The sequence below is a fragment of the Phalacrocorax carbo genome, chromosome 8 (genome assembly GCF_963921805.1).
Source record: "Phalacrocorax carbo chromosome 8, bPhaCar2.1, whole genome shotgun sequence".
NCBI lineage: Eukaryota > Metazoa > Chordata > Aves > Suliformes > Phalacrocoracidae > Phalacrocorax > Phalacrocorax carbo.
Window position 1 is genome coordinate 24,156,171 of NC_087520.1, and position 14,196 is coordinate 24,170,366.

At 53.1% G+C, this 14,196-nt stretch overlaps 1 protein-coding gene across 1 annotated transcript; it reads right to left on the reverse strand.

The window, feature by feature from the left end:
- Nucleotides 1-105: 105 nt before the first annotated feature.
- GOT2 (glutamic-oxaloacetic transaminase 2) lies at nt 106-13,475 on the reverse strand. The gene is made up of 10 exons (XM_064459212.1): nt 13,338-13,475; nt 8,225-8,381; nt 6,895-7,023; nt 6,458-6,517; nt 6,187-6,348; nt 5,441-5,545; nt 4,182-4,332; nt 3,750-3,915; nt 2,632-2,782; nt 106-2,141 (listed from the first exon to the last, which is right to left on the reverse strand). Exons 1-10 carry the CDS (start codon nt 13,466-13,468, stop codon nt 2,019-2,021), a joined length of 1,335 nt encoding a protein of 444 aa, XP_064315282.1. The 5' UTR covers nt 13,469-13,475; the 3' UTR covers nt 106-2,018.
- Nucleotides 13,476-14,196: the final 721 nt, after the last annotated feature.

The window sequence follows — 14,196 nt, forward strand, 5'->3', positions numbered from 1 at the left end:
GGCGAGGGGCTCCCCGCCTCCGGGAACCCCCTCCTTCCCCATCCCCACCGCCCCGCCGCTGTAAGGCGGAGGGACCCGCCGGCAAGGACAGCGAGAGGGCAGCGCTGTGCTCCAGTTCTACTTTTATTGTAACAGAGAACGGGCAGCAGGCAGGCGTAACGCAAGGTAACAGGGCTCTCCGCAACCACGAGAGGCAGCTCCAGAGCCACGCAGAAGCGGCGACCACAGCACGAGAAGCCGCAGCGCCAAGGGCAGCACCCACGGTGGCCGCAGCGTGGCGGAAACCGGTTTATTGCACAAATGGGAGTAAGTAGCAGCTGGAGGCATCGGGCCATGTAAACAATCAACGCTGTTAAAAATGCAAACCGTCTTGTCTGGGAGCAAGTGGGAGGCTCCAGCCTTCCTCAGCCTGTGCTGGCAGCTCCTCTGCCAACAAGTGCAGTGACAGCATGCATGAAGCAGGCCTGTCCTGGCTCCCAGGAGTACACGGCTGCTCTGGGCAGGAATGAGGAACGAGGACTGCTCTGCTAAGTGTCCTGGTACGGCTGCAAAGGGTAAAGATGCCCGTGGAATGAGAAAGCTCACACAGACCCAGAGCTGACCCCTCCAGGGCCGCCCACAGAGGCAACTTTGCTTGCTGCAAGGAGAAACTCCGTCGTGCTCCAGGGTCTGGGTGCAAGGCAGACGGCCTTTGGGAACTCCCACCCTCCCCAGCAACACCTATGTTCAACACTGCAGGCTGCAATTTCAGCTCCACAACACTGACTCCCAACTGGCAGCCTCATCCCACATGCTCCAGTGCTCTTGGGGCATACAGGTGGGAACTTCCCTCTCTCTCTGCATGGGATTCTCAGATTAGGGTTTCACTGGCCATGCAAGAACCCCTGTGCTGGCACTTGCCCAGCAGGGAATATTTGGTGCACGAAGGGATAGGATGTAGCTGTGCAACAACAGGAGAAAGTCCCCAGTGCACCACAGCCATACGCCCCTTTTGATTAAAAATCAGCATCCAGTGAGTCACTGGGCCTCTAGGACACTCAGTGAAAAGGACAAAATGGTTTTTTGAGTCATCATCTCTCAAACTTCCCTCAGGATCTTTCCCTCATGTTTTCTGGTGTCACCAGAAAATTGGTTGACAAGAGCAGTCACCCGCACCCCCACATGAGGGCAGGCATGGCAGGACCCACCTCATGGCTTTGGGACACACCACAAAGACTCTGTTTTGCAGGGAGGGCTGCTGGGGGTGGTAGAGGAATAGGGAGAGGCAGAGACCAACTGAGAGCAGGTTTTGGAGGAGGTTCTTATTGTGAGTGGGGGGCAAGAAATTGTTTCACCTCAGGGCACAGGAGTGAAGTCAGGAGAACCAGGCAAGTTTAGAGGGACACAGAGGTCCGCCCCACACACCAATGCCGCCATGATTTACACCTGAAAGGAGATTCCCAGATGGAAGGAGCAAACCCAACGATGGAACAGATTTTAGTAGTGGTAAGTCCTCAGAGCTGGTTGTCAGAGGGCAACTTTGGCCCTGCCCAGCCCCGGGCTAGGAGGATGAAGGAGGACAGAGCCTGCTGGCAGCAGGGTCAGGCTGAGGAGGTGGCAAGGGCACACCTGAGCAGCTCTCTCTCAGCCCACCCAGCTGAGCTCTGCCACTTGGGCCAGTGGCCAGCATCCTCACAAAATCTTCTCATGGAGAAACAAGTGTAGGGAAGCCTTTGATGCCTCCACCAGTAGGATGGCAGTGCTAAGCATTTACTTCCTCCAGTGCATATGGGTGCTGGGGCTGATGAAGAAAAGGACGGACAGCAGGGGAGAACAGCTGTGACGAGTGGGAGCCAGCAATAATATCCCAGCTCTACAACACAGCAGGGGTTTGACTAGGCTTCTACAACAACTCATCTACAAGATACATTCAGCAGCGGTGTCAAGTGCTGTGGTTGGAGGTATTCTGCTTGCTTCTCTTCCCTAGCTTTGACCAGTGGGGAAAAGGAGGCCACCAGCTCCAGGGCACACCTTTGTCTTTACTTTGTGACTTGATGGATGGCATGAGCCAGGTAACCTACATTGCCCGACGTAACTCCTGCCACAGAGATTCGTCCATCCTTTGTCATATAGATGGAGAACTCCTTGATCAGCCGCTCCACCTGGGATGAAAGAACAGAATTCAAACCATAGGCCAGCCTCTATTATCTTAGCAGAGCACAAGTTTGCCCAGCTTGCCAGAACTAAAAGCAAACTGGGAGCCTGCAAATATGGCATCCCACTACCTGCAGAGCCAGCAGTGTGCCCTGTAAACCAAGAGACACTGCTCAGCTCTCAGGCAACACACAAACATTGCAGATGTTCAGCCAGGAGAGTCACTGCACCTGAGCTGACCTTTAAGGTCACCTCAGAGCAGCACCAAGTGACTGCTTCCTTGGCTAGATAAGCAAGCTACATCTGCTTTCAACCTCCACAAGCACAGCAGGGATCACAGCAAGACATGGGTCCGCACAATGCTCCAGTGCTACAAGCTTGATGAATGTTCCTCCTGGAGGAAGAACTGCCTGCAAGGGCACATTTTGGCACTTGCAGTCAAGATCTTACCAACAAGGACCACAAACAACACCTTGAGACCACAGCAGCTGCACTTACCTGCTCAGGCTTTAGCCCCGTGAAGCAGAACATGCCGATCTGGTCGGTGATGTGCTGCCAGTTGTGGGAGGATCCCTCTTTCTTGAGGTTGGACACCAGCTGAGTCCGCATGCTGATGATCCGGTTGGCCATGCCCTTCACCTCCGTCAGCCTGAGAAGCCAACCCAGGAACGGCTTAGAGCAGGGCTGGGATACACCAGTGCTGCTCCCCCTTCCCCAACTACCAGAAATCAACTCACTCCACCTGGAAGGGCCTCATACCCCAAAAACACAGGGGATGCAGATGAGTAAGCACCAGAGAGCGTGAACCTGTAGCTCCAAATGGGGAGCTGCATCTTTCTCCTGGTACCTGAAGGTGACTGCTCTTTATTTATTCCATAGCTGTTGGACACTGCTACAATATCTCTCACTTCTGAACGCCGTGAATGAATAGGAGGCCTCATGGCAGCACTGCCCAAACCCAGGTAAAATAATATCTGCAGATTAACGAGGAGCGAGGGGGTACCTCCCAGCAGAGGCAGACATCCCAGCACAGCTAGGAGACGTCTCTGCTGGGCCCTGGATCAGGCATAAGTGTCAGCCTGCCACAGGATGACTGCTCCCAGCAAGGCAACAACACACAGCCAGCCCTTGTTCTGCCAGACCAGCTGCTGGCAGGGACTCAACACCAAGGGGCCAGGAGAGCAGCACAGGCTGACGCTGGGAAGCAGGCTTAGGGCATGAGGGTTACACTCCTGGGTCTTATTCCCAGGGGACTTAGGCTTCCACTTCCCCTGTGTGAGACACACTATGTGGCTACAATGCCTCAGCCAGTCTTTTCCACTCTTGGACAGGCAGCTCCTCCAGCCCTCGATCCTAGGGGAGCTTTATCTCCTCCTTTACAGTGTTTTCTGCCTTGGTAACACACAGGAAACCTGTCTGTGTCAGGCTGGACCGACACCAGCTGATGCCAGGACACAAGTAGGGATTTCTCCAGAGGAAAGGGGCGGCACGTGGTTTGGACTGCACTCCTGAAGCTACGAGCTGCCCGTGACAGCAGCAGGCAGTAAGGACAGCACAGGGCTGCCACAGAGACACCTCACATCTCGCTGTTGTGAGCATTAGAGGTTCCCTCTTACCACTCCTCCCGAAGGTCAGGGGTGTTCAGGATGATAGAGGCAATACGGGCTCCATTCAAGGGGGGGTTGGAGTACATGGGGCGGATGAGGATCTTCAGCTGTGATTCAACCCTCTTGGCTTCCTCTGCATCACTGCAGATCACCGTGAAGGCACCCGCACGCTCTCCTGAAAGAGGGGTGATCAGGTCCCAGCCTCTGCCCTTCAATACGCAGGGCTGGGGCAGGACTTATCCAAATGCCACATAGCTTTAGTGGAGCCCGGTTCTCTTAGAAGGGTCTCCACCAGCTCCCAGTAGGTTATCTCCTGCACCCTGATCAGTACTGCAGAATGAATGCAGGCAGCAGAAGGACACTGGCTGATAAATCCTGGAGGCTGCAGGGTCCCTCCAGCAGCTTGGATGAAACCATCTCCACACCACCTGCCCTACTCACCGTACAGTCCCATGTTTTTTGCATAGGACTGTGACAAGACGAGGTTGATGCCCTGCTCGATGAAATACCGCACAGCCCAGGCATCCCGGTTGATGTCCCCACTGGCAAAGCCCTGGTAGGCCATGTCGAAGTATACAAGGAGGTTCCGTTTCTGCCAGCAAAGAGGGGAGAGAGCGTCACAGGAGCTGAACACCCCTCCAGGGAGCTGGGCAGCAGGCTGAAATTAGCCATGCAGGCAGCAGGCTGCTCAACTGCAACTGTGCTCCTCCAGAAGTAGAGCTATTCCCTTTCGTTTGCAACAGGGGAGGCAGCCCCAAAACCATAGCTACCTACCACACATCAAAACAGCAGGTCAAGACCCTCCTGGTGCATTTATGGAATATGTGGTCTGGCCCAGAAGGCAGAAGTGGATTCAGCAGTAATAAATTATTCCATTTCAGTGTCTCCTGTCCTATCACTCTGTGGGTGACAGAGCACTGGAACAGGCCGTCCAGCGACATTGAGGAGTCTACTTCTCTGGATATATACAAAACACGTCTGGATACAGTCCTCTGCACCCTGCTCTAGGTGTCCCTGCTCAAGAAGTGGGGTAGGACAAGATGATCTCCAGAGGTCCCTTGTAACACCTACCATTCTGTTATTCTGTGATCAGTTTCCAGGAAAACCACCTGGGAACCCTCTGGGCAAGTGCCAGCCCTTCCAGTGCCTCCAGACAGGTAACCCAGCTGCACTGCTCCTTCATCAGGAGACCTGCAGCCATCTGTATCCCCCAGAGACCACTTTGATACCTACCAATTCTTAGAATGTTACTAAGGCCAGGCATCCCAAAGTCAAATTTCACTAGCTACAGCTTGGGGGAGCAGCAGGGAGGAAGAGAAGGATGAAGGAAGAACCTGCCCCTATTTGTTTCCAGCTGAAACTTGCGAGGAGACACTAGGAATGTGACAGATCTTCCAGCATTTTTAATACACCAGCACTGTCAGGCCCTCTCTAGCTATCACAGCTCACTCTTTCAAATCTGCTGCTCAGGTGTCCCTACACCAACTTGCTGGGAATGTGCCAGCAGAAAGTCTGACAGTCAGCTAGAAGCCTTCTGCATGCACTTGTCTGTCTCCTGTCTTCAGAACAGGAACATGACACCCATCCTGGCTTCAGGGAAGGGACCTTTAGCGCAGTGAAGACCAGATACCACCCATGAAAACCCAGAGATGTGGTTTTCTCAGGAACAGCATAGTACCCTGGGACACTCTACTGCTCACCTTCACCAAAGCTGCTATCTCCTTCCATTGCTCCTGCCGGGGATCCACCCCAGTGGGGTTGTGAGCACAAGCATGCAAGAGGATGATGCTCTTCTCTGGAATTTTCTAAGGAAGATGTTAAAAAGAATAAATTATTAATGACATCTGAGCACTCTCTTCAGCAGCTGAGATAGGACTCTTGCCCTAGACAGTTTAGACAAGCTCTGTAAGGCTTCTAGTCTTCATTTGGTGCCTTCAGGCAGCATGTTCAACAACGGTCAGAGGGCTGGAGCACCTCTCCTCTGAGGAAAGGCTGAATTGGGGTTGTTCAGCCTGGAGAAGGCTCCAGGGAGACCTTATTGTGGCATTTCAGTACCTAAAGGGGGCTTATAAGAAAGCTGGGGACAGACTTTTTAGTAGGGTGTGTTGCGATAGGACAAGGGGTAATGGTTTCAAACTAAAAGAGGGGAGATTAAGACTAGATATAAGGAAGAAATTTTTTACTATGAGGGTGGTGAAACACTGACACAAGCTGCCCAGAGAGGTGGTAGATGCCCCATCCCAGGAAACATTCCAGGTCAGGCTGGACAGAGCTCTGAGCAACCTGATCTAGTTGAAGATGTCCCTGCTCAAGCAGGGGAGTTGGACTAGATGGTCTCCAGAGGTCCCTTCGAACCCCTACCATTCTGTGATACTTAGGCTAAAGCAAGATGATCACCCATCTCCCCACATCACCTCCCTGCTTCCAGGCATGAAAGGCTACTCACAGAAATGTCATCCATGGCTCCAGAGAAGTCAAGGCTGCATGTCTTGGGGTCGTAGTAGCGGTAAGCCTGAAGTTGCAGGCCAGCATCACGGAAAATGGGTGTATGATTGCCCCAGGACGGTTTGGGTAGATACACATCACGACTAGACTTGAAGAACCGTTGCTGATCAAGAGAAAGACAGAGTGTTCAAACACCTTGAATGATTCCAACAGTTAAAAAACCCCAAAGATTCAGCTCCAGTAAAAAGATGTCCTTTCCTTCCCCCACTCACCAAAAAATTGGCTCCAATTCGCAGAGATCCAGTCCCAGAAATACCTTGCACAGTGACATACTGCAAGGGAAGAAATAAATACGTTGAGTCTGAGCGGCACTATATGATACAGGGAAAGCCCAGTCACTACATCAGCATTGGCAGAAGCACACCTCCATGACAGCTCACTCAAACAGGGACATGGGGCTGGAAGGAACCACATGGGTCAGCAACTCCAGTTGCAGGGCAGGGAGTTGGGAGCCTGGCAAGGTCAGATCCCCTCCTTGGGAAGGGCTATTTCACCCAGCCTTCAGAGGAAGCAGTTATCCCTTGGTCTGGCCAGCTTGCAACTCAGCGGCACGAGTGCCTGACAGTCCTTCCACTTTTGCTGGGCACCCACGTGGCAACCACGCGTCAGACAGCACTGGCCACCCCCTGCTTCCCAGCTTGCTCCTTACCCGGCTGCTCTTGAAAGCCTCACTGTTTTCACCCAGAGCCAGTTCTGCAGATGCCCGGGTGAAATCCACTAGCCCTGCAATGGGCAAGTACTCCTTGTCCATCTTCTTGGATGCTATCATGGCCTCCGCCTGGGAAGGAGGACACACATTCAGCAAGGAAGGCATGACCATGGAGAGGACAGTGGACAGCTCAACGTCACTTCTCTTCACATTCGCTTGCTCAAGAGGGGCAAAGGTTGGTTTACAGGGGAGATTCCCTTCAGAGATCAGGGCTCACTCAAAGCCAGGACAGCAGCAGACACTTTGGGTGACACACTGCTTTTACCATGGGGCAAGGTGTCCGTGGCCACCACAGCCCTCAGGGGACCCCAGCCAATTTTGAAAGAAGCCTGTCTGAAACCTAGCTCACCCAACCCTTAAACAAGGCTCCCCCCCCAGCTTTGCTAATCTCTACTTCTTTCAAGCAGATCCTGTGTCAGAAACCAGTCCAAATCCCTGCCTAACACAGGTCCAGAGAACGGAAGCAAGAGCAGCAGACAAGGAGCCAGGCTCAGGAAAAATGCAGTGACGGAGACAGCTGAAATGCTCTGGGGACCCTATTGATATGCCCAGAGTGGCAGGACAGACCCTGGCAGCGTTCACATACCACCAGGGAACCGTTCCTGCAACACCACCCAGGCTCCTCAGTTGTGACTCAGCTGCAATACGTGCTGACACAGAGAAAGCAAGGGCAAGGGATGGCTTTAAACCCCACACCGATGAGAAACATGGACAACACATCCTCCCAGCACCAAGGAGACCAGCTAGTCTATATGTGTGCCAGCTGCCAGCTATTTGACAGCCTATTTCTACACTTACAGCCCTGAAAGGCTCCATAATCTCCTCAAGGGCAGTGCCCACATCCAGCTCCCTGGACTAGACTTTTAGTCTGGCTTATGGAGAAACTGGTAACAACGGCTCAGCAGAATTTCTAAGACTAATTCATTAAGGGGACAATGTCAGCTCTTTCCTCCATTGTGGGCTGGCCCAAGGAACGTCAGCCTATTCAAGAAACACCTTGAGGTTCAGAGGACAGCTGGGCTGGAGCGTTCATGGAAGTCAGCAATGAATTCGATTTACCCAGATGAGAACAGGACATGTTCCCTGTTTTATCCCCTACTACTTAATAACCGTCACTGTTGTGTCTCAAAACCATTAGTACTGCTAAGGAAGACATCCAGGAACACTGTCCTGCTGTTAGAGACAAAGCTTATTCTAAGGACCAAGAGGCAAACCTTGCCTCCCCCTCCCTGACCCCCCTCAGGGCACCTGACACCAGCACCAGGCTTACCTTGCGAACACAGCTCAGGACATACGGCTTCCCATTGTCATCCCGGTACGCCCCCACCCCCAGGTTCATCTTCTTGGAGTTGGTGTCACGCTTGAAAGCTTCCGTCACCCCCAAGATGGGGTCGGGGGGACCCATCTCCACATGGGACCACCATGAGCTGAAGGGAAAAAATAAGAAGCTAAGAATTAGGCTTGAGAACTGGGCAGGGACATGTACCAACATGGCTGAGAAAACCTCATGCAGACAAAACCTTAAGGGAAATCTGGTCTTTAAACCACTGAAAAAGGTACAAGCAGTGCTAATAGAACTATCGGGGGGGGGGAGGGGGGCGGAACGACGACACATGGACGGGGACAAAACCCACCACACAACTTATTCATACTCCATGATCTGGCACTGCATTTTATGTTGCACAATTGGCAAAGAGCCTCAGTTCACTGTGGCTGAAGGTAACTGACCCCCGCAAGTCATTAATGCATAGAAATGGCCCTGCTTGCCTTATGTGCAAACAGCAGAAAGGGCCCAGGCAGTAAGCCTTAAACTCTTTTGCTCTGGCCAAGTAACAGCTCTTCACAGCCTACAGGTGGGATTACGTAGGTTAGCCCCTCCAGGGAACCTCAGCTAGACCCAGCCAATTGCATGAAGCATGAATACAGAGCCCCTTCTAAACTCCTGGAAGGGCTCTTGTGCATGAAAACTAATCTGCTTTTCCCACATGCTGGCTGACCTCATGAAGATATTTCCCTTCCCTGCCCTACAAGCTCTGCCTCACTTGAAGAGGGATGTCATAGCCAAATGCTGTTTTCCTGGAAATCATGCAGGAGACTTTCTTCCTGGGGTGACAAGTGACAAGCTCCGATGTGAAGGCCCCTTCCCTTGCTGTCCAGTATGAAACCTCCCTGCGTCAGGAGAAGCTTTGAACCCCTCTCTCCAGCAGCAGCTCCACAAACCGCCTGCCTCCGCCCTGTTGGCAGGACATCCTGAAGACAGAGAGGCTCTCTTAATGTCAAGGGCAGACCAGACCATGCTATAAAAAGAAACCCGTTATTCTCCCTTTGGCCACAGCTTCTGCCCAGTCCCACGTCCAGGCTTTGCAGGCTTGTAGATAGCACAAAAGAAGAGGTGTGGTGGTTTTTAACCTGCCTGACAGAGCGCTGTGGCTGTAACAGCCCCCTCCTGAAGGCAGGAGTACTAAAGACAATGGCTCCACACAGCTGAGTGTCCTGACTCACAGCATCATGCAGGCACCAACCCAGACCACAAGCTCGGTGGGGGACAAAACATTCAGCACAAGGTAGAGTGGGTTTATCTTCTCTGGGGCAAGATTCAGTCTTGATTGCTGAAGGCAAAACACACAGTGAGAAGGCTCCCACTGCTAATGCTGCCACGTATCAGCTTTACAAAGCTTTGTGGCCTAAGGAAGACTGCCTCATCTGAAGATAACAAGCTTTCCCAACACAGGAATGCTGCCCTGGAGCTGGGTTTTGCCCGAGGCAGTCCAGGCAGCCTGGAGCCACCCTGGGGCCAGTCAGACCTCCTGCTGGAGTGCTCGGTGTGCTGACAGATACAGCACATCTGAAGGCAGCAGGGCTAGGCAGGTTACGCTGAAACATTAGCGACCAGTAGAACTCACAAAAACATCTTTCCCCTGCACTATGTCCCTGTTTTGGGTCCATTTAGACCCTGTTCACTCACTACATAAACATACTTTGCACTAGCCTGCGTAGGTAGATTGCATCTCACTGGAGCCCCAGACATCATTTGCCCTCTCCAGACTTAACTGCTCTTCCCATCAGTACAGCGTTTCCGAATAAAAGGCCTCTGTTTCTCCTCTTGACAGGCTCTGTGGAAAAAAGTGCAGCAAACACATACGAGGCAGAGCCACAGAGCCACCTCAGGTAGTTTAAAAAGGGAAGACGTCCGTAGTATTTTCTAGACCACTAACAAGTGTTAATTATCTCTCTGGTTAAATACAGGACCAACTTAGAAAGGAAGATGAGTCAGTCATGCCAGCCACACACACCCTCCAGAGACGGACAGGGGCTGCAGCCAGTGGGGAGGGAACAGCCTGGAGAGTCAACCTGAGCAGGACACACCAAGGGGACTGTCGAGGCAAAAAACCTACTGCAGGTTCAGGCAGTATGCCTTGCAAAACATCTCCTGACACCTTCCTGGCATTGGAAGGGTAGGGGAAGAGGAAAACACACACTGAGGAGTGCATCCCTCTGCAGTTTACCTGGTCTATGATTATTTTGGTATGGAGGGCTGTAGCTCGGCCATCTAATTTAAAGAGTTGCTGCTTTGGATATGGTGACTGCACCTTGTTCCTGCCAGGCTTTTCACCAAGCGGCTTACAGTGTTTGGGGTATTTAGGTCCCCATCCTAGGGGTCACTGGGCTCTAACATACTACTGCTGCACTTAATGCTGATCCTGCAGGCATTTACTTAAGCTGCAGCAGTCCAGAGTTAAGTACTTCTGTTCTGAGCCAGTCTTTCTATTGGCTTAAGGCAGTGAAGGGTAGGTTTAGGACTGATTTGCCTGTTCTGAGCTTGAAGGTTTTGCAGTGAAGGCCAAAGAAAGACTCCTCTGCTGTTTCCAGGGAGGTGAGCTTGTAGGGAGACAGGAGGAAAAAAGTCCATGCTGAGTTCTCCAAACCTATCAGGGGTCCCAAGAGATCACAGAGGCAAAGCTTTCTAGATGGGAGTTTGGGATAAGAGATCTACTACGGATCCAAGGCCACAAGTCCTCATGCACCACTACCCCAGTGTTTCCTGTAATGTTGTCTCTGTACTGAGTTATATTTTACTTTGAGCAATTAAGAGAGCATTAGTCTCGAATAAAGGTCAAAGTTCTAAACTGCACATCTTCTCTGCCAGACAAGTTTAAGCTCGGGTTGAACTACCTGAGGGACACCCGATGTAAGCCAAAGAAAGCACATTTTCCAGCTACGGGACTGAAACACAGGTGGCTGAGTCAGAGTTTAGATGCTGAGCAGACCTGGTATATTCAAGTAGTCTCCGTATTCTTCAGCCACTGGTCTTCCAAGCTGGTTTAATGCACAGCTGCAAGTGCAGTGTGAGAAATGGGACAGAGAGAAGGTCAGAAAACATACCAGGAGCTGCATAAACCAGCAACACCCTTTGCAAATGCACATGGAACTTATGGCCTGAGCTGCAGAGACCTGAGAGCATGCTTATGGACTCAAGCCAAATCCAGAAAGCAAGTTTTCCTCTAGGTAAGCAAGCACTTACAAGTCCAGTGAAGGTTTCCATTGTGAAGAGGCCAAACCACATTCCCTGAGGTTCAGCCACATAAGATACTGGATTTCAAAACCTCTGCCAAAGCCCCTACAGCAGTTCTGCAAGCCCAAGCAGAGGGGCCAATGCTGGCTGGGTACCACAGCTAGGGCAAATATTTACACAAGAACAATGCTAACAGGCTGCTCAGGCTACAACAGTCCTTTCAGGTCTAAAAATTCATTGCCCCAGTCAGCTGTGGTAAGCTTCCCAACAAGAAAAGCATCTAAAATAGCTGTCAGGTGATACATCAGAGCAGCAGACTGAGTTATCACCTTAATTAGCATTTGTGTGTCAAGGGAGCCATTTTTACCCTTTTCGCATCTCTTCCCCTCCATTCCCAGCACAGAGCAACTGTAATAGCTCTGAGTACCACATGAAGCTGCTGAAGATAAGGAAGCAGAAAACTGATAATCACTGCTTGGCATTCCCCATTGCAGGCTAATGAGCCACTCTTGGGGGAACAACTTGGGACTGTACTTAGAAAAGGGATGGTCTGAGTCTCTTTTAGGTGACCTCAATTCAATTTGGTAATTTATAGTTTGCTGTATAACAAGCTTGAGAAAAGAAAAGCTACTGCTAGCAGGCTTGTGTACCTTTCACAGGCCTGCTACAGTCCAAGGGCAGAAAACACAAGTTCTGGATACTTGCTCCTCTGTACCTGCTGAGAAGACCCTCAGAAGAAGCAGGGGCTGAAAGCATTCATCTCCCAAGGCAGCGAGGGGCCACACTACACAGAACAGGGTTAATCAATATCCAATAGCCTTCTTTATCTGCTGGAATGGGGAAATAAAAATACCCCACTGCTCTCCTGCACTGACAAGGGCTAGGAGCCCTTAAAGCTTCCCAAGCCAGTGTGAGCCAGAAGTCAAAGGGCTCTGGAAAGCAGCAAGGCCTTCACCAGATCCTTCTGCACACTCTGCTTCTCAACTGCCTGGTCACAGTGGTGTTCCCAGTCAGCATCTCATGGCTCTCAGGTCAGCTCTACTTTGTGGAGATGTTCTGGGCTCTTCACAGGCCTCCACAGCTGGATCCTGTATCCTTCTATCCATTCCTCTGCTGGTTTTGGAGACAGAACTGCCAGTGCAGAACAGGCCCTCAGAGAAACACCCATTCTGCTCATACCACGTTTTGCACCCCTGAAGGCATGGCTCTAGGGCAGGCAGCACTGCACACTGGCAACACTACCCCCAGCCTCATTTCATGATGCACGGGGTCCCTTTGGTCCTACTACACAGTGCATGCCAGGCAGCAGAACCCCAGCCCCATTTCACAGTGCACAGGGCCCCCTTGGCCGCATGGCACGATGCACACGGGCAGCAGGACCCCAGCCCCGTATCGCGGCACACGGGATCCCTCGTGCCCTGTTGCACAACGCAGGCCACCAACGGCACCGTCTCCCGGTGCACAGGATGCCGCCGGCCCCGGTGCCCGCCGCCACCAACAGCGGGAACAGCACGCCATCCCCGCCACGCGCCCTCCACGCCGGTTCCTCAAGGGCAGGCTGAGGGGCGCCGGGCCGGGCCGCAGCCAATCACAGCGCAAAAAGGCGCCGTGCGCCCCCCGACCCGCCACATTCCTGAGCCAATCCGCGCGCCGTGCGTCCCCCGCCCCCACCGGCAACTCCCTTCCCCACCGCGACGTCACCGGCGGCGCCTACGGGCCCCACGGAGGGTCACGCTTCCTCCCCGCAGCCCCCCGCCCCGCTTCCCCTCACAGGGGCGCCCGGTACCGGGCCCGGCGCTCGGCGACGGGGAAATCCCTCCGCCGTCCCCGGAGGTCGGCCCCGGGGGCTGAGCCGCCCTTCAGCCCTCACCTGGCGCGGGCGGAGGCGAGGAGCGGGGCGGTGAAGAGCCGGCGAGTGTGCAGGAGAGCCATAGCGACAGCAACCAGGCTGCCGAGCGGGTACCTCACACCGCCGCCTCGCGCATGCGCCGCCCCGCGCATGCGCCGCCCCCCACCGCCCACCGCCCCCTAGCGGCCGGGAGGTCTCGCTGCAGCCGCGCCGTCCACCCGGTCCTGGCACTGTACTGGGCTGTACTGGGACGTCTTGTACCACGCTGTACTGGAGTGTACTGGGACACAGAGGGCTGTGCTGCACCACACAGGGGTGTACAGAGCTGTGATTAGCTCTACAGGACTGTACAGCACCATACGGGCCCACCCGGGGCTGTACTGGGCTAAACAGAGCTGTAATGCACCATACTGGGCTGTACTTGGCTCTATGGGGCTGTACAGGGCTGTGCAGGACTCTGTTGGGCCATATTGGGCTATACGGGCTGTACTGTATAGGAGTGCATGGCACCATACTGGGCTATACTGTGCATACTGCTGGTGGACAGCAGGTTGGCCATGAGCCAGCACTGTGCCCTTGTGGCCAAGAAGGCCAATGGTATTCTGAGATGCATAAAAAGGAGTGTGGCCAGCAGATCCAGAGAGGTTATCCTTTCCCTCCACTCTGCCCTAGTGAGGCCACATCTGGAGTGCTGCATCCTGTTCTGGGGTCCCCAGTTCAAGAAGGACAGGGAACTCCTTGAGCAAGTCCAGTGGAGAGCTACCAAGATGATCAGGGAGCCGGAGCACCTGTCTTATGAGGAAAGGCTGAGAGACCTGGGATTGTTCAGCCTGGAGAAGAGAAGACTGAGGGGGGAATCTTATCAATGCTTATAAATATC